General features: G+C 48.3%; 1 protein-coding gene across 8 annotated transcripts in view; it reads left to right on the forward strand.

Annotated features, from left to right (window-relative positions):
• Window positions 1-3,781: 3,781 nt before the first annotated feature.
• The window catches only part of MGRN1 (mahogunin ring finger 1), a 51,906-nt gene continuing 31,800 nt past the window's right edge, over window positions 3,782-23,887 (forward strand). For all 8 annotated transcript variants that reach the window (XR_014185342.1, XR_014185343.1, XM_082064863.1 and 5 more), the window contains exons 1-4: window positions 3,782-3,957; window positions 10,693-10,811; window positions 13,736-13,824; window positions 18,161-18,307. Coding sequence is in view for 6 of the 8 variants with exons in the window: in XM_082064863.1 (XP_081920989.1) it covers window positions 3,870-3,957; window positions 10,693-10,811; window positions 13,736-13,824; window positions 18,161-18,307 (443 nt within the window). In the remaining 2 variants the exon portion in view is untranslated. The remainder of the gene's footprint in view (window positions 3,958-10,692; window positions 10,812-13,735; window positions 13,825-18,160; window positions 18,308-23,887) is intronic.

Here is a 23,887-nt window from a genome sequence, read left to right on the forward strand (position 1 = left end):
GTTTTTAGAACTTCGCAGTCTGGTTTTTGAAGGAGGAAAGGCTGGCCACGGCCCAGCAGGGCTCACAGGGAAGGTTGTAAGCCCTTTGGAGCAGGGCAGTGTTTAGGGAGGCAAAGTTCATGGGCTCGCCACTCCTGGTGAGGAATAACTGCGCGTAGTCTCCAGGGCTCCTGAACCTTGGTTGTTCTACACGTACCTGACAAAGCAAGTGACAGCACCAGGGAGGGGGCAAAGACAAAGCAACTTGCTTTGCTGTGTAATAAACCCGTGAGCAGCTGGACTTTGGATGCAGTGCTCTGGTGAGTGGAAGGTTTGCAGGCAAACATACTTCCTTGTTTACACGGGCATGCTCATAGCTGCCTCCCCGGCAGAGACGTCCAAGGAGACTCCTGAAGGGCACATTGTGGTGGCTGGTGAAATGCGTGTGAAACGTGTCCAGCTTCAAAACTCCTTTTTCATCCACATTTTGCAGGAAGAAGCAATATAGTGAATTCCAGCTGGGTCTGGGACATAGCAACACAACTCGTGGTGAACGTGAGCATGCAGACTAGCAGTGGGGAGCCCTGAGGGCTGGCAGAGGTGGGCTCACAGCCAAGGGATCCCTCTGCTATCCTGCTACTCCTGTCCAGGAGCCCTGGTCCAGTTTCACCCTGATCCTTTGCAGTTCGGCTGCTCTTGGTCTGCACAGTGATGGCACCTGAGGTTTCAGGCTCCCTTTTACCTCATGGGAGTGTTTACATCCCTTTGGGAGGGATGTCAGGGGGGACCTTCCACCTTCCTGGCCTTACTGCCTCTCCATTCTCACCATGGTGCAGGCCCTAGGGCTGGCAGCACCACACGGGAGGGAAGCATGAGCTCAGGGAGGGTGAAGGGTGAAGGTGCAAAATACAGCCCTGGTGGCACCACCAGGGTTTGTGGGACTGTTGTCACCTCTTGAAGTGACCATGGTGCTGCGGGCTGCTGCTCCTCCAGCCCATGGGATGTGGCTGTGGTGTTGGTTCCCCACGCACAGGCTGTCAGGGCAGCCCAGCTCCCTGCCCCACTGCTGCCAGCAGCTCTGTCCCCATGTCACCCACTCTCCTTCCCCTGTGCTGCTGGCAGTGGCTCTTGCAAGGGCCGGAGGAGGCGAGTGGTGCAAATCCTGCCTTTATGTGTGCCAGTGCCTGTGTCCCCCAGGCCAGGCGGGGGTAATGGAGCTGCCATCCACTGGAGGTGCTGCTCTTCAGCCCCGATGCTCGCTCTGGGCTTTGGGGTTTAGAGCAGAAGGGCTGAGCCCGTCTCTGGCATGCTGCTCCTATTGTACTTGTGTGTGACATACCTCTCATGGAGCAGGGCCCTGAGGGAGATATTCTTCAGCAAAGGCCTGTGCCCTCCCACATGACAATAACCCTCTCGGGGGCCCAACCGCTTCCTCCAAGCTCCGGGGAGCTGCATGGCCCGGGAAGGACCTTCCTGCTGCTGGAGGTTTTGCACAAACAAAAACCTCCTGCCGTGGCTGTTTCCCCGGGTGGCCCGGTGCTCGGCTGTGCCAGTGCCCCACTGCTTGCCGGGATGCCGGCTCTCCCCTTGGCTTCCATGCTTAACCCATACAGCCCTGGGCTCTCAGCAGTACAGCGCTGTCCCTGTGCAAAGTCCCCTCCTTGCCCTGCTGCATGATGCAAACTTGGCTCTGCTTTGCCCCCATGCCTGCAACCTGTTGGCCACTGCTGGCAACCTGTTCCCAGCATGGCACAGGGAGACGGAGCTGCTGAGCCTTGCTGTGCCGGGTCTGCTCCTGCACCGAGCCCCAGACTGGCTGCTGGGGTGCAGGGTGAGCCAATGGGAAGTTTTAGGTTCTCCCTGCTTGCTTTCGGGCTGGTGGTGCCACACAAGCTGTTTGCATCAGCCCACTGCTGCCAGGGCACATGCGTGTTCCCAGCACCAAGGTGCATCTCTGAGCTGCCTGTGCAGGCAGGGAGCGGCTGGGACATGCTCTGGGGCAGGAGACACGGGACGGGTGTTGCTTTGCCGGTCAGTAGACTCCATTCCTCCCTCTCGGTGCGATTTCTGTCATGAGAAACTCCTGCATGGAGAGGCTGGTTGAGCAAGAGGCACTATTGCTCTGGATGCCGGTAGGATCCTGGGGAACACAGGGGGCAGTACCCAGGTGCAGTTCTTGTCTTCCCTGTGCCAGGTGCAGGGTACCTCTCTCTCATGGTTTCCTGGCTGGATGCAGCTGTTGCCAGTTCCCTGGCTTTCCTCTGTCCTTGCCAGCCCTGCTGTACCACAGGACGCAGCAGAGCGAGGTCTGGTCCTGCTCTGCACCCATTCCCCTGCAGCATGTGCCTCGCACAGCCCCGCCGGCGCAGAGTGGCTGTGCTCAGAGTGGCCACAACAACTGCAAGGGTAATAACTAGCCGGAAGCACGTTTCCCCTCTGGTTTGTTTGCTTATTCCTGCTGGGTGTGTTTTAGTTTGTGTTTATGTCCAGCAAATTCCACCCACCGCCCACTCACTTGCTATCATAAAATCCTGCCGTGCTGGCAGGCTCAGATCTTAGTGGCATCCTGTCTCCCCACAACCCAGCCCTCTTTTCCTGCCTGTCCTCTGCTCCTGAGGCAGATTTGAGAGATTTTGCAGCTCCTTCATGTCTGCTGGGGATCCCCAACTCCACCGCTGGGAATTTGGGTCCCCAGTTCCTTTGCAGAGTGGGCCTGTCTGCAGCGTGCGTGCAGGAAGGTGCCTCCCTTAACAAGCCATGTCTGAGTGGCTTTTCCCTGTGTCTTTGCAAGACTCTGTGCCAGAGGGGACAGGGCTCAGTATTGGGACATTAGTGGGGGCTCTTCTATGCCTCTTCCTCCATCCCATCCTCCTGGCCCTTGCATCATAACGTGAGACAGCATTCAGTTGTTCCCTACTCTCATGTCCAAGCCTCAGACAGCTCTGTTCACTTTCCTGTGTGGATTATCTGTGAGAGGAGGAAACACGAGAGGTTTCCCCTTGTGAATGTCACACAGTCCTGCAGCTGGGGAGGCTGATTGCCTTCCTCTCCTGCTGGCAGTGAGCCTCAGCCAGGAGCAGGTACCACCCTTGAGAACTGGCCCAGGTCATGAATCCCTATGCCAAGCTTCCTGAGAGGTGCACAGCTACCCCAGCTGGCCCACACAGACCAACCGTGCCAGGGGGAACGCACCACCGGCATCATGTCCTGGTCCCCACCAGCCAGCAGGAAAGGGGGCTGATGAGGATGATTGTGCTGCCTGAGAGTCTTCAGTAAAACAACTGCCAGCAGGTTAATCTGGCCTGAGCAAAACAGCCTGCTGGGGCTGAGCTGTCCTGGCCAGGCACCCTCAACGTAATTCCTTCTTCTTGCTTTGCCTTTGTACAATTTGCAAGGTGCATCCCTGTGCAGGGTGTGTCCCTGGGGATCCCCTCTGTGCATCCCTTCTGTGCACCCCTGTTGCGGGGTGTATTCCTGGGCAACCCCATCCAAGGTGTGTGTCCGGGTATCCTCCGTGCACACCCTCCCCGTGCAGGGTGCACATCCATCCCGTGCAGGGTGCACACCCTCCCCGTGCAGGGTGCAGCCCCGTGCCCGCTCCCCGCCGCCTCCCGCTGCAGCTCCGGCCCGGGCCCCGCGGGCAGCGCCCCCTGCCGGCAGAGCGCACGCAGCGCCGCGGGGAGGCCGTGGGGCGTGCGTGTCCCTCGTCCCCGCCGCGCCGCGGTTGGTCGGCGCCGCTGCGGGGCCCGCCGGGAGTTGTAGTCGCGGGGCGGGCGGACTCGCTCTCCCGGCGTGCCTCGCGCCGCCGCCGTGGGTGCGGGCCGCTCGCCGCCGCCGTCGCGCCGCTCCGCTCCGCGTCCCCCGGCCCGCCCGCCCTGCTCGCCGCCGCCATGGGCTCCCTGCTCAGCCGGCGCATCGCGGGCGTGGAGGACATCGACATCCAGGCCAACTCGGCCTACCGCTACCCGCCCAAGTCCGGTGAGGGCCGCGGGGCCACCCCCCTCAGCGCCGGGTCGGGGGAGGGCGACGGGCCTTCGGCGGGCCCGGTGACCCCAGGTCGCCCCGAGGGGGACAGGCGTAGCGGGGGGCGGTGCCGGGGCGGCCGGGCCGCGGGGTCCCCAGGGGAAGGGGTTGCGGGAGTGCCCGTCACCGGCCGGGCCGAGGGGGGCCCGGGGCTGCTTCTGGCCCTGCCCACCCAGCTGCGGGGCCTCCCCGGTGCGGAGCGCCGAGGGATGGATCTTCCTGGGACAAACCTGTGGTGTGAGGCCGCCTTGGTGCCCTGCTTGGCTGAAGTGTAAGCATGCAGGAGGGCCTTTTGCCCTGAATCTAATACTGAAGCCGTTCGTCCGTCCCGCTGCTGGTGTCCGTGGCCGCCCAGCTCAGGCGCTGCCCTTTGGTCCTGGTGGGTGAGCAAAAGCTTCGCTTCTCTGCTCTGGAAACCCCACGGCAGCAAGCCCTGGTCTGCGGCCATTGGGACATCTCCTGCTGGTAAAGGGGGAGTGACAGCGGAGTTTGGGGATGTGGAAGGAAAAGCGAATCTGATGGAATAGGGGATGGAAAAATTCCCACATGACAGTGTTCTTTAACTCCTTAGAATGGCGGCGGTTCTTACTTGGGCGCTGTTGGACTGACCTACATGGGTATTTGTTTTCCAAAGGGAGACATTCTGAAAACTTAGAGAGTTGTCAGCAGTGCTGCTTTTGTGAAGTTGGGATGAGCCTCTGACTCACCTTATCTTAGACTGGCTTGTGAGATTGGCTGGTGTAACTTGTTTATTTCTTTATTCTTCTCAGAAAATGAGTCATCAGGGAAATTCAGGTGCTCTTTTTTCTTAAAGTATCCATTTGCTTTGACATTTTTCTGAGTTTCTGATTTGCTAGGGCTTTTCCAGGCAGGCTAAAGAATTTGCAGAGTGGCAGTTTGGGATCTCTCACTCTTGGGTGCAGATGCAACATAGCCTTTTTGTTCAGACACTCGAGTTCTCTGTGTGTCTGATGACAGCTGGTTGTGACATCCTCAGGGCTGTGCGATAGAGGCAAGTAGGTCCTCCCATTTTGTTTGGAGTAGATACAAGACCTTCTCAAATAGAGTCTTGCCGTGATTATACCTTGTTTTGTTGCAGGTTGCCCTTCAGCAAGAATGGTGATTTGGAGGACATGTAAGGGGGAAACCTTCCCAGAAAAATTCTTCAGCTGTTTTGGCTCTCTTAGAAAATGCAAACTGCTTTTTTAGGGGGGTGGCAACTAGTTTATTGGGCTACTAGGAAGGACAAATGTCACTGCTAGGAACCCAGCAGGACTCTGCATGTCCCTTGGATGGCTGGGGGGGCTTTCCCATTGTGGGAGACTGGGTGGACATGAGCTGCCTACTGAGCTGTAGCTGTGGCAGCGTGGGCCCTGCTGGCAGTTTCTGACAGCCTGGAGGTTGCATCTGATTTCTATTGACACTTAGACAGGATTTTAGATATGGACCAGGTTCATTATAACCATCATATGCAATGAACATTAAACGGCTACTTTCAAGTCATCATCCTGTTGTTTCTATACTGTTGTAATTACCCGGACTAGAATTTAATGGTGTGAGAGGTTTTAGCCAACGTGCTTGTATGTTCACATGTGCTATGGAAGGGGTCTGCTGATGTAGATGCTGCCAAAGAACATTCTGTGTGTGATACCGCCCTTGTAAAACTGAACAGCTAATGCTTTCAGGCAACTGATTAAAGAAAAATATTGGTATTTCCTTTAAAGGCTTTGGATACAATTAGATGCCTGTTAATTTTTTTGTTGTTGTTGCACTTGGTTGTTGTCTTTCTGAAAGCATACTGGCTTTAGGCTAGACCTTTCTCTTTGCCTTCTTGTTTATCTAACAAGGATCATCTTGACTGCAGGAGGGAAAGGAGCTGTCCAAGCTCAGGATCATCGTAGGCAGAAGAAGAGGTCATGAACACTTCTAAGGTGGAGATTTAAGGAAGATTACTGAACACCAGAACAGTAAGGGCTGTTAGGATGGCACTCTCTTCCCTTCTTCAGGTGGAATGCGTTCAGAAGGACACCGTCCCTTCTGGCCCTACAGTCCTACATGTGTTTGACGTGGGGCTGGAAAGGTTGGCCGTGACTGGTCCAAAACCTGGCAGTGGGGAGGGAAGGTGACTGGGAGTGTGTGTGGTTGTATTTGATTTCAGGAAGCAAGCTGGAAGTAGTACAAAATGTTCTTAGGCTAAATGGTTGCTAACTGTGTCAAACTTGACATGGTTGCTGTGAGCCCTGTACTGCACCTCACAGCTGGAGTGGAAGAAACCAGTTTTGCATTGGCTGTGTTAGGTGATTATTTGGATGTGTGCACTGGAGTGTTAGCCGGGCGCACAGACAGGCTCCTGCCTGCTCAGAGGTCCCCGAAAGTGAGGGGGATTACTTCAGGTTACCTGTCCACAGGAGTCTCATTCATTCAGCACTGAGGGTTGTCCTTCACCTTTTGTGGTCTTTCCCTCCGAGTCTCTGGTTTAAGCAGATCTTAACTTACTGTGGGTGTCTGGGCAAACTGCAGCGGCTTGATCAGCTCTCATCTGCGATCGGCATCGGTTTGAAGGATGCGAGTGCACGTTCTGGAACAAATACACCACAAGAAGACTGTGTTGTGAGAGGGCATAAACGCAAAGTGCAGGTATCCTGGCTGTAATTTAGCCATTGTGTCAGCCTTCCTGTGGAAAGGAACACGGTTACTTTACGAGGTCATACCAAGTGGCAGCACCTTGTTGAGTCACAGGTGGTTGCAAATGGCGTGGTAAATATTCAGTTCTCGTTTATTGACTTTTGATGTGGTTATTGCTGAGTCAGTCACGTGCTCTGTGGAGGATTGAGTGAGTTGTTGTGGAATCCACCTTGGTCTTTATAAGCCAGAGTCCCTAATGAGGCATTTGCAGATTGTTTAACAGCTTTGTTGCAACCAGTATGCAGTTTTGTAGTTAAAAATCTTGTGAAAATGCAATGCTTATGCCTTGGAAGGCTCTGAATATGGATCATTTGCATTTTCCCTCCTGCATCTGTGGGGGTGAGGCTGCTGAAATGCTGCAAGATAACACCTGATTCTGTTCTTTAATACCTCTTCACTGGTATGTTTTAACCTGTTTTGCTTGCTTCACGGAGACTGTGCTGGCATTGCAAGTGCCTGACCAGTTGGAAGGGAGTGTTGGAGGAGGGCCTGGTTTGTACAGAAGAATTAGTACTCTGAGGAAACAGGCTGAAAATGGGTAATCACGAGGAACAGCCATGGTCTTTGCTGTGCTTCTCTGCTTGAAGTGGTTAAAACAATCTGTGTTCTTGCATGCAGTCTCATGATGCCCCTATTGCTTTAGCAACCGGTGAGCAATGCACCAGTGTTTTCTGCAGCTCCTTCGTCAGCTCGTCTGTCTTTCCACTGAGTTCATCTGCAGTGTGGAGCAGGGCAGGGAGCATGTGCCCTTGAGATGGCTTTTCTCCTCTGGAGCAGGCTCTTGGAAGAGAATTGCAGACCCTGGCCATGTTTGGGAGGAAAAAAGAAAGGTAGATTGCTCCACTCTGAAGCTAAACTGCTTTGTGGCTTGGGAGTGATGCTTTAATCAAAGAAAGGTTTTTAAATAGGAGAAGAGTACCCTGAGTTCTACTCAGTCTGTCACCTTGTTCTCAGCTCATGAGCCACATGTACCACGACAATGTTGAGACAGGAATAGGTTCCTGTATTTCACATGTAGCTCTCATTGCTCACCTGCCATACAAAGCACATCACGGGGTGGTTGTGTCCATAACTCCTGCTGTAGTTCTTCAGCCCAACATGGTGACGCCACCACTGCCTGCCGTGGGCTGGTGCTTTCCTTTCCTGCCTTCTCCCCTGCTGTTCATGAGCACCAGACTGGAGGATTCGTGGGTGAGAACCAGTTGCTTTTTTACTTGTTTGTTGCTGGATTATATTTTGCCCAGCTCAGAGCTGTGTTCCTGTTTGCTACATGATGGCTTTTGGTGGCCCAGCAGGGATGGGCAATGAAGAAGGCAAGAGAACCTTGTCCAGCCGTGGGTCTGGTGCAGGCTCAGGCCGTCCCCAGAACCATGCTGTCAGTCCATCCCTCAGCATGCCGCGGTGGTGAGCGTCTGGCTAAGTAATTAAAAAGGACTCAATTTCTATCACTTCACTGTTAATTCTAATAATGGTAGGAAGCCTAAATGGGTATCTAATTACTTTCTGTGCGATACAGCCTTGTTTTGATGGGGCTGCAGCTGTGTTGCTGACTCTGTGCTCCTGGCTGTTGTAGGCAGTGTGTGATTTCTGAAGGCTTGCAACAGAATATCTCTTTTTCAGCTGCTGAAAGCTGTGTTATAAACTTGTGAAGGCAGTTTGCTGCCATCCTTGTTTGTTATTTTTTCTGTTGAGACCTTGTGTATGCAGTGGCTTGTGTAGCCATAGCAGCACTGACAGAGCCCTGGGCTGTTCTGCTCGCCAGCAGTTTTGCCTCTGAGCTCCTCAAAGTGACTTTCCTCATGCTCTTTGTGACTGGCACTGACTGCGTTTCTTGTTTGCCCATGAAGGAAGAGACTGTGGGAAAAAATCCTTCACATTGCAGGAGGTGACTTAGCAAGATGAAGGGAGCCTTCAGTCTGTACGTGGAATTGAAGCTGTGGTTTCCAGTTAGATAAGTGCTGCTGTGTTGCATGGGGTAGCATGTATTTGTGAGGAACCCTAACAATTTGTTAGAGATCCCTAGTTCTTAGTGGAGCAAAGACAGTGTGGCAGGTGCCTTGAACATGCTAGTTATGCATCTTGGTGTTGTTCCAGTTGTACCAGAGAGGCCTTTTCACGCCAGGGTGCTGGAGGGGCTACCGGCGATGCTCTCCTGGGCTGCTGGCTCCCCCGGCATGGGGTGTCAGTGTGGTGAGCAGTCCTTGCCCGCTGGACCTCTGCATCCTCTGCCTATGGGATGAAGACCTTTTTCCACAAAAGAGCATTACTCTGAATTTGTGGAATCCAGGTTTAGTGAGACGTGTCGAGCCCCAGGATGTCTTGCTCCTAGGATACAAGGGAGCTGTGTGACTCTGATGCCAGGTAGTCAGCTGCTGTGCCACGGAGGCATCCTGCACAGTCGTCGTCACAGTTAATCAGATAAAATGCTCCAAAACCACATTCCTACTTGACCCATGTGAAATGCAAAATCTATTCCTAAACCCCGTCATGCTTTTCTGAACCTTAGTATAAGAATAAACCATGGCAGTGTTATCTCAGCTGGAGAGGCTGTATCGAGCTAGCTGTGCTTGGATGTTCTACTCAGATTAGCTTTTTAATTTGTTGCTTCTGGGAGGGGTGGGAAAAGGTTGCCTGTCGTTTGGAACACCTACATCTTGTTACGCTGATTGTGTAAGACAGGTAGATTCTGGACCTGTGCTGAAGTTGATTGTTGTAGCTGGAAAGAAGGATGTGTTTCTATAATATAAACATCTGGATGCCTGTAAACTAAGCTCAGCAATAGCTGAGCACTACCATCGTCATTAAAGCACTACCATCTGTGCAGAGTAAGAGGAGTCTGTCTTGAAGCATAAAGGCAAAACGGCTTAATGGAAAAAACAGAGCCATTCATGAAAGCCCTCCCATTTTGGAGTGAATCATGCTTGCTCCAAGCTAGAGGGACTGCAAATCCTTCCATAATGCCTCCATAACCATTCAGATGATTAGTTACTGCTTCTGTAATGACTCGTTTTAAAACAAATTTTATGCTGTCTATGCATTGCACCTAGGGAAGCAAATGTGCGTTTGGCTCTGTCCTTTCATCACATGCATGAAAAATCCCCATTCTGAAACTTCAAAGGAAATGGCTTAGGTGAAGCCTTTTATTTTAGTTCTCTCCTGATAGTTATTTCTCTGAAATTTTAACTCCATGAAGTTCATATTTGAGAGTGTTTTCCTGAAGTCTTTCTATGGGGAAGCTACATTTGTGGTGCTCTTGCACAACTGAATCAATTCAGATGACTTTGCCGTTAATCCAGTGCTCCAGAATCCTAGTGACCTTGCACACCCTTTGTCTCCTGAAATTTGCGCTGGAGTGTGTCACCTTAAAGATAAATGAAACAGATCTGTGGTGAAGCTTTCAGAGGTAAAGCTCAGTTTAGTCAGTCCCAGGGTTTATCTCTTCCAGACATCCATGTTTGTGCATTTTTAGAACTGTCGATGCTATTAATAAAATTCAGCATCAAGGCATGTAGTCTCTAGCACTCACAGTAAAGGTTTTGTGTGGTTCTCGCCCTGGGATATGAGAGTAAAAGAGGTGAGGGAAGGCAAACCTGGCCAACAGGAGTTTGCAGTGGGAGGAAGCCTCATCCTTCTCAGAACAGGTTGCTGGTGTTTGTGGGACTGGACTTCACACTGGAAGGTGGAGAAAAGAGAAAGAATTCATCAGAATTGGGCAATATTGAAAAGAGCTGACTCTTACTGCTCCCCGTACCTTCTCCGGAAAACAAGTTAAAATTGAATGATCTCCACTGTAATGATTTATAAAAGGGTTTCTCCTCCACCCTCCAGCTTCTGCTGTTGGCAGTGGCCATCAGCAATACAGGGTAGGAGTGAACTAGCAAGTATTTTCTATGTCTTGTGCTCTTTTATACTTGTGAATTAAAAATTGCACAGACCAGCCGTTCTCTGTGATACACTTATTTAGAGTGGTTTTTTTTTTTATTCCCTTGTGTTTTTTTTTTCTAGGAAACTACTTTGCAAGTCACTTCTTTATGGGAGGCGAGAAGTTTGACACCCCTCACCCTGAGGGCTACCTTTTTGGCGAGAACATGGATCTAAACTTCCTTGGGAATAGACCTGTTCAGGCAAGTTCCTATATGCTGTCTATTTTAACCTTCTGTTGTCTGCCTGTTTTGGCAAAACTTGTGTAGGACTTGTAGAGGAGGATAGCACAGACCTAAGAGACCCTCGTGACTTGGGGAGTGTCGTTCCAGCCTGAGGTGCAAGAGCGTTTCCCCACTCTTGTCCCAGGTTGCTGGCTGCCACAGCTATTCAGGTGCAAGCAGGGTTTTTCTAAGAAGCAGTATTCGCTTTCTAGGCTTATTTTCACTTCAGGCAGAAGTAGTGGGAGAAGAAGGACAGCAACTCAGGAGCACAGATTTTGGGACTGATTCTGGTTGCCCACCTGAGCGAGTGTAAAAAGTCTGCAGAGAAGGCTGATCCACTCTCAGAGCCTGGACTTCACAGGGCTCCTGGGCACGTTGGATGGACTCCAACCAGTGTTCAACATGTGCCATTCTCTGTGTAAATGAGTGGCCTGACTGGGTGCATGGTAGTGTTAAGACAGCTCTTGGTATTTGGTGATTTTTTGTTTGCTTTGTAACCTAGGTGGGCTGCTCAGAAAATCTCTCCTTTTGTTTTCCCATTTGGATCACAGAGGTATTTTTGGGCTCATGGGTGTCTTATGAGCTTCTGAAAAGCTATCTGCTCAAGTGATTGGCCTGTGCTTTTATTGTGAACAGGGAGTAGCACGGTTGTGAGGGACAAATAGGAATTTTATGCAAGTGTTATGTTTTGAATTTCTCTTCCATCTCAGAACTGCTTAAAAAGAACCAAAAAGTAACAGAGCAGGAGCCATTTGGAGATGTATTCAGAGTGTTGGAGAAGGAACGGTAGAGAGCTGCTTGCTGTGCCAGCTCTTTTCCTACTTATTTCTGCAGCTTCAAAACAGGAAAAATTGATGTCATGGTTCTCATGTTCAGAAGAGCTGTGACTATTAGTTAATTCATGCTTGTAGTGTTCGGAGGCAGTTCAGTATCACGCTTGTTTTACAGATGTGGGAAACTGAGGCGAGATGACTCGATATTTGAATTGGACCAGTGACAAGCATGTTCTGCTTTCTGAGTTGTCCTCGGGCTGTGCCATTGGTCATCTCAGCACCACAGTTAGTTGAAAGGACTCTGCAGGGTAGGACAAGGGAGAATCTGGAAGGCATTTGTTCAGGCAGAAGGTGCAGATGAGCAGCAGGTTTAGGAATGAGGGACTTTAGATGGAGATTGTTCTGGACTAGCAGTGCTATGCAGGCATAGGGATGCTCACCAGGTATGCTCTGGCATGTCTGTGTGCAGGGCCTGTGCAGGACAGTGGTTGAAAGCTGACTGCTTCTCCTTTGCTCTGTGACTGGCAGCTGCACAGCACTCCAATGAAAGCAGAAGATGCAGCTGTTAGATAAATATCCCGTGTGCTGTAGGGTCTGGCCTTGCAGAGTTAAATTGGCTGCATGTCTCAGCCTGGGCTTCCATGCAGACATCCCGACACTGAATTTCATAATTTCTTCAGAGGGGAGTGGGTGCGAATGCTATTAACACAGTGGGATGTTTGCCAAACAAGTTTAAGAGAGGGAGGCTGTCGTGGTATATAGTTTGCCTACGTAAAGTTAATGCCCTTTGGCTGCTCTGATTAATCTTCGAGGAAAAAGACACTTGAACACAGAGCAGCGAAACTGCTTTCTGGACATGGGTCAAGTTTTCTCTCTGGAGTAACTGAGGTCTTGACCGCTCTGCGTAGGGCAGTGCTACCAGCCGTAGTACCGAGCACTCTGTGCAAGGAAAGCAGCTGCGGCTGCCCTGTGAATTCTCTGCTGCCTGTGGCACGGTGTCTTCTGTGGCCTTCTCTTGTTGGTCAGGAAACAGCACACTGTCCCTCAGGCTCTGGCTGTTGCCCCACCAATATGCTTCTGTGGCCTGAGGTGACGACACTGAAGGGTTGTGTCCTGGAGCTGCCCTGAAGTTCAGCTGTAGCAGTGTTTGGCTGCCTGTTTAGCAGGCGACTCATTTCTAAGGAATCGTATATATTGGCAGTCCCTGGTACTTCTGCTCCATGTCAGTTGCTCTACACCACTGCAGAGCAATCAGGAGATGTGTTTGAAGGACCCCAGCTCTAATGAGGCTGCATGGTGACACTGGATACACTCCAAGACACCTTCCACCTGAAAGCCTGTCCTGTAGCTCTGTACCTTTGTGTCGTGCCTTTGCTCTGACTTGGAGTGCAGCCATGGCTCCAGCTTGAGCACCTGCCAAACTTGGCAGTCGTGTGAGTGGATGTTTCAGCTTCAGACTTCACCAAGGAGATGGGAGATCCAGCAGGCAGGTCTGCAGCTGCACAGGTTGCAGACACCACAGTAAGCAGTGTCCTTTGCATTTCTCACTGGAGATTCTGTGACCAGTAAGGAGAATTACAGTCTGAAGCATTATCGTCCTTTATTTAAAGGACTATCTGTGAGAGAAGGCCTCTTGGATGTAGAATAGAATGAGGCCTCCTATCCCTGTCTCCTTCTTTTCTTTTCCAGAACATTTGCCCCATTGTTTCAGAATAAAAAAGAGTTTTCCCGCAGTAATCCATGGCTTTGGGATGCTGATTAGCAGTCAGGTCACTGTTTGCATGCTGTAACATGCATGGAAGAGCTTCCTTTCTTTAGTGGAAATAAAAGCTTGTGAGAGCAAGGCTTTCCAGACTTAGAATTCAGGGTGCAGAAAAAGAGCTTGTGAAAATGCCGCTTCTTAAAGTGCGTATTCCCAATATGAGCTGTTGCTGAGCCAGAGCTGGATTTTCGCCATGAAATATGCTTGATTAAGATGTCAATATAATTCTCTCTATTGTTCCTTGTGGCTGTTGTATTGAGTATCTTTAAAGGCAGATGTTTCTTGGTTTAAGTAAATTGTGTACCAGGTAACATGCTGCTACCTTTTATAGTATAAAAATAGGAGAATCATTTGTCTTTTTGTTCCAGTTTCCCTATGTAACTCCAGCTCCACATGAGCCAGTGAAGACACTGAGAAGTTTGGTGAACATCCGCAAAGACTCTCTCCGACTTGTGAGGTACTGTTATTGCCTGAACCTTTCATTTTATTCAACCCATCATCCAGAGCTAAACTGTATTTGGTAGGGTTTTGGAGAAATAGCTGAATTCCCAATCCTTCTTGCTAGATATGGCCAGAGGCTTCTGTGTTCCCTTGTGATCAGAGCTTTCAGGTGGTTTATACGCTCCTTACCCCTAGACTTGAGCAACCTGTGTTTCCAAACAGGACCAGTGATATATCTGTCTCTACAGGACAGACTAGAGTGGTAAACAAAACCATGAAATCATAAGCATGGACAAAATATATTAGTCAGGTCAGTAAACCCTACAAACAGATTCCTTTCTGCTTTTTTGTACAAAGAGAAGCCAGAAAGCTGATTCTGGTGCAAGTCACAGGCCAGGAGGACTGATTGGTCTTGAGTGAAGCTTCCTCAGCTTTCTCCTGCTGCCAAGATAAAGTTTGTCTGTAGTGTTACATGTTTGTTTAGATGGCTTGTGTCCTGTGCATAGGGGAAGGAGGTCTGGATAGTTGTGGGGCTCGGTTACCTTTCACTGCTCAACACAGATCTGAACCAGCAGCCTCCCTCTCTGAAACACATGGCTGAAATACAGGGGCCCAGCGTACAGTGGTTTGTTTTGGTCTGAGCGGCTGGGCAGATGTCCAGGCATCTGGACAGGCAGAGCATTTCCCAAAGATCCTTGAGCTGCTCTGAATTCTGCATTTCAGGCACAGGGCTGGAGTACTGGCAGGGGGCCACCTCCAGCTCTCAGCCAAGGTGGTTCTGAGAGCGTGCTGTAACGTGAGTAATTTGAGTCATAACTGCACAAAACCCTCAGTTTGTTTTTATGTGAAAACTGGAGGGTTTTTTGTTCTGTTTTTGGTTTGTGTTTTATATTGTTGGTTGTTTTTTTGTTTTGTTTTTTTTTTAGTGAACAATACTTGTGATTTCAAAACTGATTGAAGAGGAAAAGAGGGAAGAACTTCTGAAAAAGTAACCATTAGTAAACTGCTCTGAATGCTGGCTGGCTTTTTCAGCTTAAGGGCGAACTACTTCTCTAGGAAAAAGTCCTCCTTTCCTCCCACAATTGCTGTTATTTTGCAGGATTCCACATAAACAGGGTAACATCTCTCAGAAGCCAAATGGGAAGTGGCTTTTTCACGGGGAGCGGCTTTGCTGTGAGTGGAGGAGTTGGTGGGGTTTAGTACGTCATCTTGCTTTGCCTTTTTGATCATAACATTGGATCAGACATTTGTTCTCAAAGGTGGTCAGTCTCTTCTGCTCTATACATGTGATTGTGGAGGCTGTGTAATTAACTTGTGTGCATGACCGAAATGCACACCTAGCAAAGTCGCCGGTTTATAAATCTGTGCGTGCATCTGTGGGCACCTCACATCAACACTGAAGGTCTTGACTAAATGTACATTGTAAACTTTGAGTGCACGAGGAGACAGAAGAGCTCTTGAACCACCTGAACCACTCCTGAGCCGGCTCCTTGTCTGCCACATCTGTTGCAAAGAAAGAAGGAATGCAAAATGTGTGACTTTGTCTTGCTGCTCCCCTGAAGTTACAACCCACTGTTCCTGCACCTGAAGATGGAACATGAGATGTCTCTGCCTCTCAAAAGTGTGCACCAGAGGAGTCCTTGCTTGTTCCTTGGTCCAGCTACCAGCTGCCATAGCTGCTCATGCTGTCTTTCCTTGCCTGAACTCTTTCCTGTGTGCCAGATGATTTCCTTAACCTGCAGCACCAGGTGTGTTGCAACATGAAGATGTGTACACAGCCTTGCTGTGACTGTCACCGTTTGGGCACGTACACCTTGCCGACTGCTCAAGTGATGGCGTTCCAGGCAGACAGGGCTCTGACTCTCCCATTTCCCAGCACATGCATCCTCCAGAAACCTTCTCTTCAGGCACTGCAGTTGGTGGTGGCCCCTCAGTGGTTTCCCAGGGCAACAGATCTATTCTAGTCTAGGTTTAACCCCTTTTCTTGGAAGGATGGAAGCATATTCTGAGTGCTGTCAGGGGCGTGCAGAGGTGAAGTTGGGAGCAGGAGGGAGATCTGCAAACCCGTGTGCTTTTTGTGACTTCACTGAGAAGACAAAACAGGCAGTGGTTTTACTAATGACGCATTGCTTTTGCATGATCTGCCCCCACCCCCAGATGTCCCACTTTGTTACTTGGGGCTGTTACAGGTCTGTGGTGTCAATGGGCATCTCTGTTATAATACCCACCTAGATATGCAGTGAGTATAGGTCTGTGAAGTAGCTTACATCAATGCTTGCCTGGGAGGGTGCTGGTTCTCCCCCACCCTACTTCTGGAAGAAGTGGCAAGTATATCGTAGCCTGGATCCCTCACTGCCAACCCCGGATCAACGGAGGACAGCAGCAAGAGAGAATTTGCAGAAGCTTGTGCTCCTGCTTTCTTGGACACACACATTTGTGAGTGGATTGTTGCCACCTGTGCTCTTGGGTCAGTCCAGCCTAAAATGTTGATGTTACCTCTGTGTTTTCTAGGCAAATCTGCCCTGCTGCCTGGAGTGTCACTTGTGTAGGGCCTTCAACTGCCATGATTTTGTACTCTGAAAGCAACTAGCTTGTGTGAAAATACCATCTTGCTCTATACTGTGTATTTTATCCAGGATGCTGCAGGTGTTTAGACGCTCAGTTCTTGGGATTCCTGTGCGGGTTTTGTGGGTTTTTTTAAATTATTTTTTATTTTTTTTTTTTTAATACTAGCACATTGGGTGTATTCTAGCTTGATTTGCTGTTCTGACCTAGGTGAACCTCTGGCAGAAATCTTATTTGGAGCTCTCCAAGTTCTTCAGACAGGAATGCAGGTGTATGCTATAGCGATTCACTAGGGTTACATTAGTACGTGTGTTAGGCATTTGATTATGCTGCTCTTAAATTTTATTTCGCAGCCTCTGTATTAAATTGCTGAAGCTGAACATTTAATTCTTGTTCAGTCTGGTGTTAAGTAAAATTCATGCTGGAACCCTCTTAATTAGGCAGCAGTTATTATATCTTGGTGAACTTGGTAAATAAGGATTCCCTTGATGATTTTTAGGTTGAATTATGGAGGTTTGCCTAGCCCATTTCTAACCATTTTCAATAGTACAGCGTATTTAGAGCCTATTTAATGACGAGAGAGGCTGGTTGATACCGTGAAGTCCAAGACAGTGCCAAGCTTTTCCTGAATAGTTTAGCTGCTTGGCTTTGACCCCGGCGTTGTGGCAGTTGAGGTAACGCTGACGGACAAGTGAGGCTGGAGCTGGGTAGCAAATCGAGTGGTGGTGTACAGATCTCAAAGGCAAGATTGTAGGTGCTACCTACAGTCATAGGGTTACAGTGGGATTTGAATTTACATATGGGAATCTGCATCTGCCCTGCCAGTGAATCATGTCCATTCTGTCACTTTGTGCTTCAAGGGCATATCTGCTCATGGTGTGTTGTGTGGGCTGCTTCTTCCAGGTCTGTTGGTCTTCCTGGCCGCTCCTGTCATGACATAACTCACAACTCATCCATGGCCATAACTTGCTTCTTCAGCGAATTTGTTACCTGCCTGTTCCAGCAGCAGGGAGAAGGAGCAGTACTGGGCAGTGGTGATCACACAATGGGATCCAGCTGTATCGTAGCCCATAGCCAAGTTACGAGTCACCTTTATGTTAATAGAAATAACTTCTAAACTCATTCTTGTATTGGTTATCATGCATCTGTTACACAGTTAAATGTGTTAATTTTTGCTCATTAAGTATGTGCAAGCTTCAGTCATTAGCAGCATTGAAGATTTAGTTGATGATCTGTACATTTAAAGGTATTGAAGTTCCTATATTCTGATGCTTTCTGATCTGAATATCACCTGTGTGATGCTGGAGGTACCTTTTGTTGAGCTTCAGAAGTTCTTTGTGTTACAGAAACCTTGTTTTTTGCCTGTCATGCACCATTTAATTTGCAGAGTTTAAAGAATTAGGCTTTAGACTTATCAGGCCCATGCAAGATTTCTTTAGTCAGATACTGAACCTAATAAGAAGATTTAAAAGGAAGGAGAATATTTCTTGTCCTAAGGGTTTGACATTCAAGAGATCACTTCTTTGTCTCATTCTGTGTCCTGGCACTGTAGGGCAGGGTGAGATTCCTCAACACCATTGTTACATGATTCACGTTAATAACTTTAGTCAAATCTGGGAAGAACCTTCCTCAGAGGAAGGAATGGTGATCTCCTGGGAAGCACCAGGTGGCAGCCCATGGCGCCTTGCCTGCCCAGAACATCTGGACTAGAGTACTCTTGTCCTGATTTCCAGAGGGATCTTGATGATATCTCGTATGAGTTCTAATCCTCTGGCATTGTCTTTCAGGTATAAAGATGATGTTGACAGCCCTACTGAGGAGAATGGGAAGCAGAAAGTCCTCTACAGCCTGGAGTTCACGTTTGATGCAGATGCCCGTGTTGCCATCACAATCTACTGCCAGGCTACGGAAGAGTTTGTTGGTGGCATGGCAGTGTAAGTCCTGGGCTTGTGGGCACGTGGAGGGGCACAGGAGCTCTCGGGAGATGAGCCTGTCAACATCTCATGAGTCAGGCCTGAGGGCAGTGCTGCCACAGATGGTGAAGGGGGAAAATCTCTAATTATTCTGTTCTGGTTTATATATTCTGATAACTTTGATTATTACTTTCACTTTCTTCCCCCATATGGCAAATATCCTCTCTTATTCCCTTTTCAGTTTAGTTTTTTTTTTTTTTGGGTGTGGGGAAACTGTGTTGTGTGCAAGAAAGGAAAGGAACTTGCAGCTGTACACTTTGTCAGCAAGATGTTCTATGAAAGTAAAGAAACAACCACCTTTCCCTTCACATACTACCAGTTTTTTTCCAGATCACCTAACTCGCTGGATTTCTGTGTTCCTGTGACAGGAGCATCTGGGCCACCAAGGTGAAGTTCAGTGTGGCATTTACACAGCGAGTCTGTGTGGAATTGAGGCTCACCTACAGCCCCTTTTGGGATAGATGACCACCCTAACACAGGTTGTTGTGAGATGGCTCTTGGGAGGATTTACTGCCTGGAAACCTGTCTGTGTGGTTCCTGCCAGGTGCATGTACTAGCCCCTGGCTAGCTGCAGAAAGAGTGGTCAAAACGTCATTCTTGGAGTATTTCTCATATCCTGGTAGTGCATCCCTATGGATTTCAAAACCTTTTTATCTAAATTGGCATGTTTAAACCATTCCAATCAATGCTGTATCCCATAAGACTACAAAAATGTTTCTCTCTGTATTAAGAGCAAAGGTGACTGAAATGTGCTGTCTGTGGTGTGAACTGGAGACACATGAGCTGCTGGTACGTTATGACAGGCTTCCAATGGCTGTGGGACAAAGAGTTCTTTTTGTCCTATGGGTAGAGGAAGATTGAGGCTGCAGAAGCTCTTGGCTTCCTCGTGTAGAGGCTTTTGGCTGATCAGCGGTTCTGTGCATGTAGTGCTGACGACTTCTGCAGTGGGGATCTGGATCTGGGGGTAAACTTACGTTTTATTGAAGGGATCTGCAGAGGTTTCAGCAGGGAGAAATATGTATGACAAACTATAAAATGGCTTACATGTTTTATGCAAAGTATAAACATCCCACTAATGATCAATGAATAGTGTATTTTTAGAAATGAGACAAGCTCAGTGCTCCCATGCAGATGTGCATTCCTCCAGACTGGAGGATATCCCAGTCCAGAAGTTTTGTTTAAGCCCCTTCTGTCCTTCTGCTGCCTTTATTTTGGGCAGGTAATAAATTAGCTCTTTTTAAGTGCTTGAAAAATCCCTCTTGACAAACTCTGAAAATGCATTCTATTTAGATGCAGTTTTTCCTGAGCAGAGCTGAACGCAGCAGGATGCCTTAGAAATCCTGATAAAGTTTCCGTGTTCTGTCTCTTAGGTCCTTAGGTTTCCTGTGAATTTAGTGCTAGTGAAGGTGTTGGAATGGCATCCTTGGAGATTGAAGTCCTCTTTTCCTAACAGGTACACGTGGAGAGGTGGCCAGTGTCCCTTGTGCTGCCCTGCGGCATTCCTTGTTTTTTACCCAAAAAACTGTGGGCTTCTGGGGAGAGCTGAGGGTGCCTATGGCCAGGGTGGATGTATTTACATTGCCAGACTTCAGCCATGGCTTAAATCAGCAGGTCTTGTTTTAAATTGTCGATTTTAATATTGGTTTGCATATTTGCATATTGGTTTACCTTGGAAGATAATTTGTCACTGGTCAGTAACAATGAAACATTTGCATTTACAACTCAGTGTAAGCTTCATATCAAACTTTGTGCCACATTTTACAAAGAGCTTAAGTCTATAAAGAATATGTGTATAGGTGAAAATGTATTTTTTCAGACATCTGGTTTTGCATTTTGTTGTGTTAAAATGGCAAAAGAGAAAGTTATTCTAAGGCGAAAATGTACTTTTGTTTTTTTAACCTATGTCTTGAACCAAGCTGTGTTGGGATGGAAGTGCAACTGAATCACCTGAGACCAGCCGTGTAGTGTTCTTGTTAGTAAACTGCACTGTGTTGGACTCTGTCTTGTCAAGTTGTGCCTTGAATAATAATTGTTTAATGAAAAGATTATAGTTACTGAATATAACTAACTGTTTCTGGACAGAGTGTGATTTCAGTCTTCTGTAATTAGTCGCTCTCCTCTAGGAACTGTTGGTTGATTGGAGGAGGAAAACAGTTTCTGGTTCACTTAAGAACACATTTTACTGAAATTTAGTGCCATGCACTAAGCCAGTGACTGTCCCCAGTGCTCTTGTCTGTTCTTTAAAGCTTATGCAGCAAACTTGAACTACCTAATTGCTTTTTAAATTTAATTTGAACAATTCCTAGGCAGAATTTCTCAAAGTTAACGTAACTGTCAACTTCAAATAAAAATATTTTTTAAAATACGAATTTTTTAATCCACCCTGTCCATGGTTCACTGGGAAGACGGATCTCTGTTCAGATGGCGAGGAGAAGCCTTTGTTCGTGCAGCCTACCTGCATCTGCACGAAACCAGGATCAGTAGCCAGCAGTCATTACCTGGCTAACGAAACGTAGCTGACGATGCTGTGTCACCCTGCTAGGGTGGCAGCAGTCCCCAGTGCACTAAACCTTTACGTCAAAAGTCAAAGCACTCAGATTCAGCTCTTTCTTCCACTGCTGGCCTTTTATTTAATAAATCATACTTTAATTTCCCTATAATAGAGGAGTGATGAACTGTCTGTCTCTGCTCTGGAGTTCTTGGACAATAAATGTTATATAGGTGGGGGGGGCTGCATCAAAAGCCAGGGAGCCTTTTAGAAGGCATGATCCTGATTTCATGCAGATGTGTAGGTAATAGGGGCTGGGGGAAGTGAGATACAAATATAGACTTTATAAGCTGCTTTAATTCAACCCAGGCTATTTTTTCCATGTGCAAGTGGCTCATGAAGCACGTCCTGGGGCTAGTGCAGCTGCCCGAAGTAGGCATCTCTGCTTCTCTGGATTTGCTGGCTGCTAGTAAAAACCTTTTGAAGCTCTGATTTCAGCTTTGCAAAGCAATTCTGAAAGGGCACTGCTATAATTACTTTGATTTATTCTTTTCAAATTCTAGTGGAAAAAAAAAATCGGGGCTGCATTCTTAGAGCTCTAAGTGCAGCATGTGCATTTTTAGTGCATTAATAAGAATGCAGCTTCCCCCTGCCTGGCCTGGTAGTTTTTCCTTTTTCTCAGTTTCTTTTGGTGCTAACAGCTACATTCAAGGAACAAGCATGTGCAAAAGCTGCACTGTGTATAAATTCAATACTTTTTTTATTGCTGTGTTCAGTACTTGATTGGGAAGAAGACGCTATTTAAAACAAAAGACTGTTGGTTTTTTTTTTTTCCACTCTCCTAAATTGATGCTAAATTTTAAAATAGGAGAAACTTTCTGGACCCTTGTCAAAAGCAGAAAGTTTCTCCTGCTCCACAGCCTGCAGCATGGCTCCTTAGAAGCGCCAAACAAGTTATTCTTGCTTCTCTGCTGAAACAGCCACTGATCCTGATAGTATCAGCACTCCTGCTCATGTGAAACTCCTGCTACGAACGTTATTATGTCCATACAGTTTGGGGTGAGGGGAGGTGGTTCTCCCCGAGCAGAGGCATTGCTGCTCGTAGAGCCGTGTGCTGGGCCTGCCCTCAGGATTAGCTGCTCTCCGTGACCAAAGGGAAGCGTTTCTGTCTGCCAGCCAGGAACCTTCCCCCCTGGAGTTGCTGGGGCTCCTTGTAAAAGCTGGTGGCTTTATCAGCGTGTGTTACCTGTCCTAACCTGCCTCAAACGAGTGTTCAGCAGACTTTCCCAGGTAATCGTGCTGAGATACGCTCAGCTATAGCTTTTCCCAGCCAAGATCTTGGGAACACGTAGGTCCCAGCTGCTGCTTGCCTCTTTTCCTGAGCTCTTGAACTCTGATTTTCACGAGGATCTGCATCGTCGCTGCTGTGGGACCACAGCTGACCAGTAAAGTCTGGAGAAGGTGCATGTGCGGCTGTAGGTGATTCTAGAGGTGTCTTTACCTCTGCAGCCCCATGCTCAGGGAGGGGACCCAGCACTTTCTGATGCTAGGGCAGATATCTGTAGAAGCCTCTTGGATGAAATGGGAGTTAGTATAAATCTAGAATATGTCATGCCTGGTTGCTTTGTGGTGAGGCTAAAGACTCTTTAGACTAAAACTCATTAGTTTTCAGAGGGCTGGCTGGTGCATTACCCCACAGGTATCAGAGATCATATCTGCCTGTGTCCAGAATCTCTTTAATGGCATGGAATTAGCAAATTAGCAGTGACCTGCCTCTGAACAGCTGAAGATTCCAAATATCCTCATCTTTATTTATTCTTCTGGTTGTGTCCACTTTCTTTGGTTTTGGAAGCTGGCAAACTGTTCTGCTGTGCTTCTGTTTCCTGTGGCAGTCCCCCCAGAGAGCTGTAGCACAGCGTCTTCCCCGAGGATGAGGATCTGCTCTTATTTTCGGTTAGTGGTGGATATGCACTTGAGGTGTTGGTCTCAGATCTGGCTGGCTTGGAGTGATATTTCTCAGTTTGTCCTTTTCTTTGGCTTCAGCTTCCCAGCAGCTGGGTAGAAAGCATTGAAAACACTGGTTGGGGAAACCATCATAGCAGTTTGACTGCCCAGCCACTAGGTCAAGCCTTGTATTGCTCAGTGACACCGAGCCACAGCAGTACCTGTCAGCTTCAAAAATGTCCTACAAACAAAGAGAAATTTGCTGTCAGAATCTGTGATGCTAATGACTAGTGAGCTGGAGAGGTGGGTCCGTGCCTATGGTAGAGGCGATGGGCATGTGCAGCAAGGAGGGGTTCAGCTGTCTCAGCCAGAAGGTGAAGGGTGACCAGGATGGGCCCTACCTAAACGACATGAGAATCTCTGCCTTAGTGTGTAGGAGGTGTCAACATGCAGGTGTGTGAGCTGTACATCACTACTCACTAGTGATCACCCATAACCGTGTGATTTCCCCAGACAGATGAGAGGATGCTCCACATTGCATTTCTACTGCAGGGCTGGCAAGACTCTTCAGCAGCTCCTAGAGAACAGCTGAGAGACTCCCAGTTCATCACCTGCCTTCTCCTGTAGTAACTGGTTTGTGTGTTTGTACCCTTAGATGTCTGTGGTATAGGAGGCAGGATTTTCTTTTGGAGGAGGCTGCAGAGATGTTCATATTCTGTGTGTGCTTTACGAATGCATCCTTTCCCTTTCTGGCAAAAGCCTTTACATGCACATTATTAGCCTGTTCCTGGGAGGGCCCCTGGGACTTTTCCAGCCGTAGATATCTTGCTGACTAGCAGGAAGGATTGTGTAGTTAAAACATGACAGCAGCGGTTGTTTCCTCAGGGGAAGAAGTCAAACCAACCCTGTAGCTGGAAGCTCTTGAAACAGTCCGTTCTAAAGACATGAGCAATCTAGGCAGATCAGGAGCTTATGATAAATATGACATGAGAGCTTTGAGTTTTGCAGTCCATTTTTATGACAAAGATCTTTCTCTTTGGACAGAAAAGGTTCTCTTCTGTATCCTAGCAATGTTGCCAAACTTTCTCATTATAAAGAGAAAACACAAT

This window comes from Streptopelia decaocto (genome assembly GCF_964273445.1).
Source record: "Streptopelia decaocto genome assembly, chromosome: 13".
Classification (NCBI taxonomy): domain Eukaryota; kingdom Metazoa; phylum Chordata; class Aves; order Columbiformes; family Columbidae; genus Streptopelia; species Streptopelia decaocto.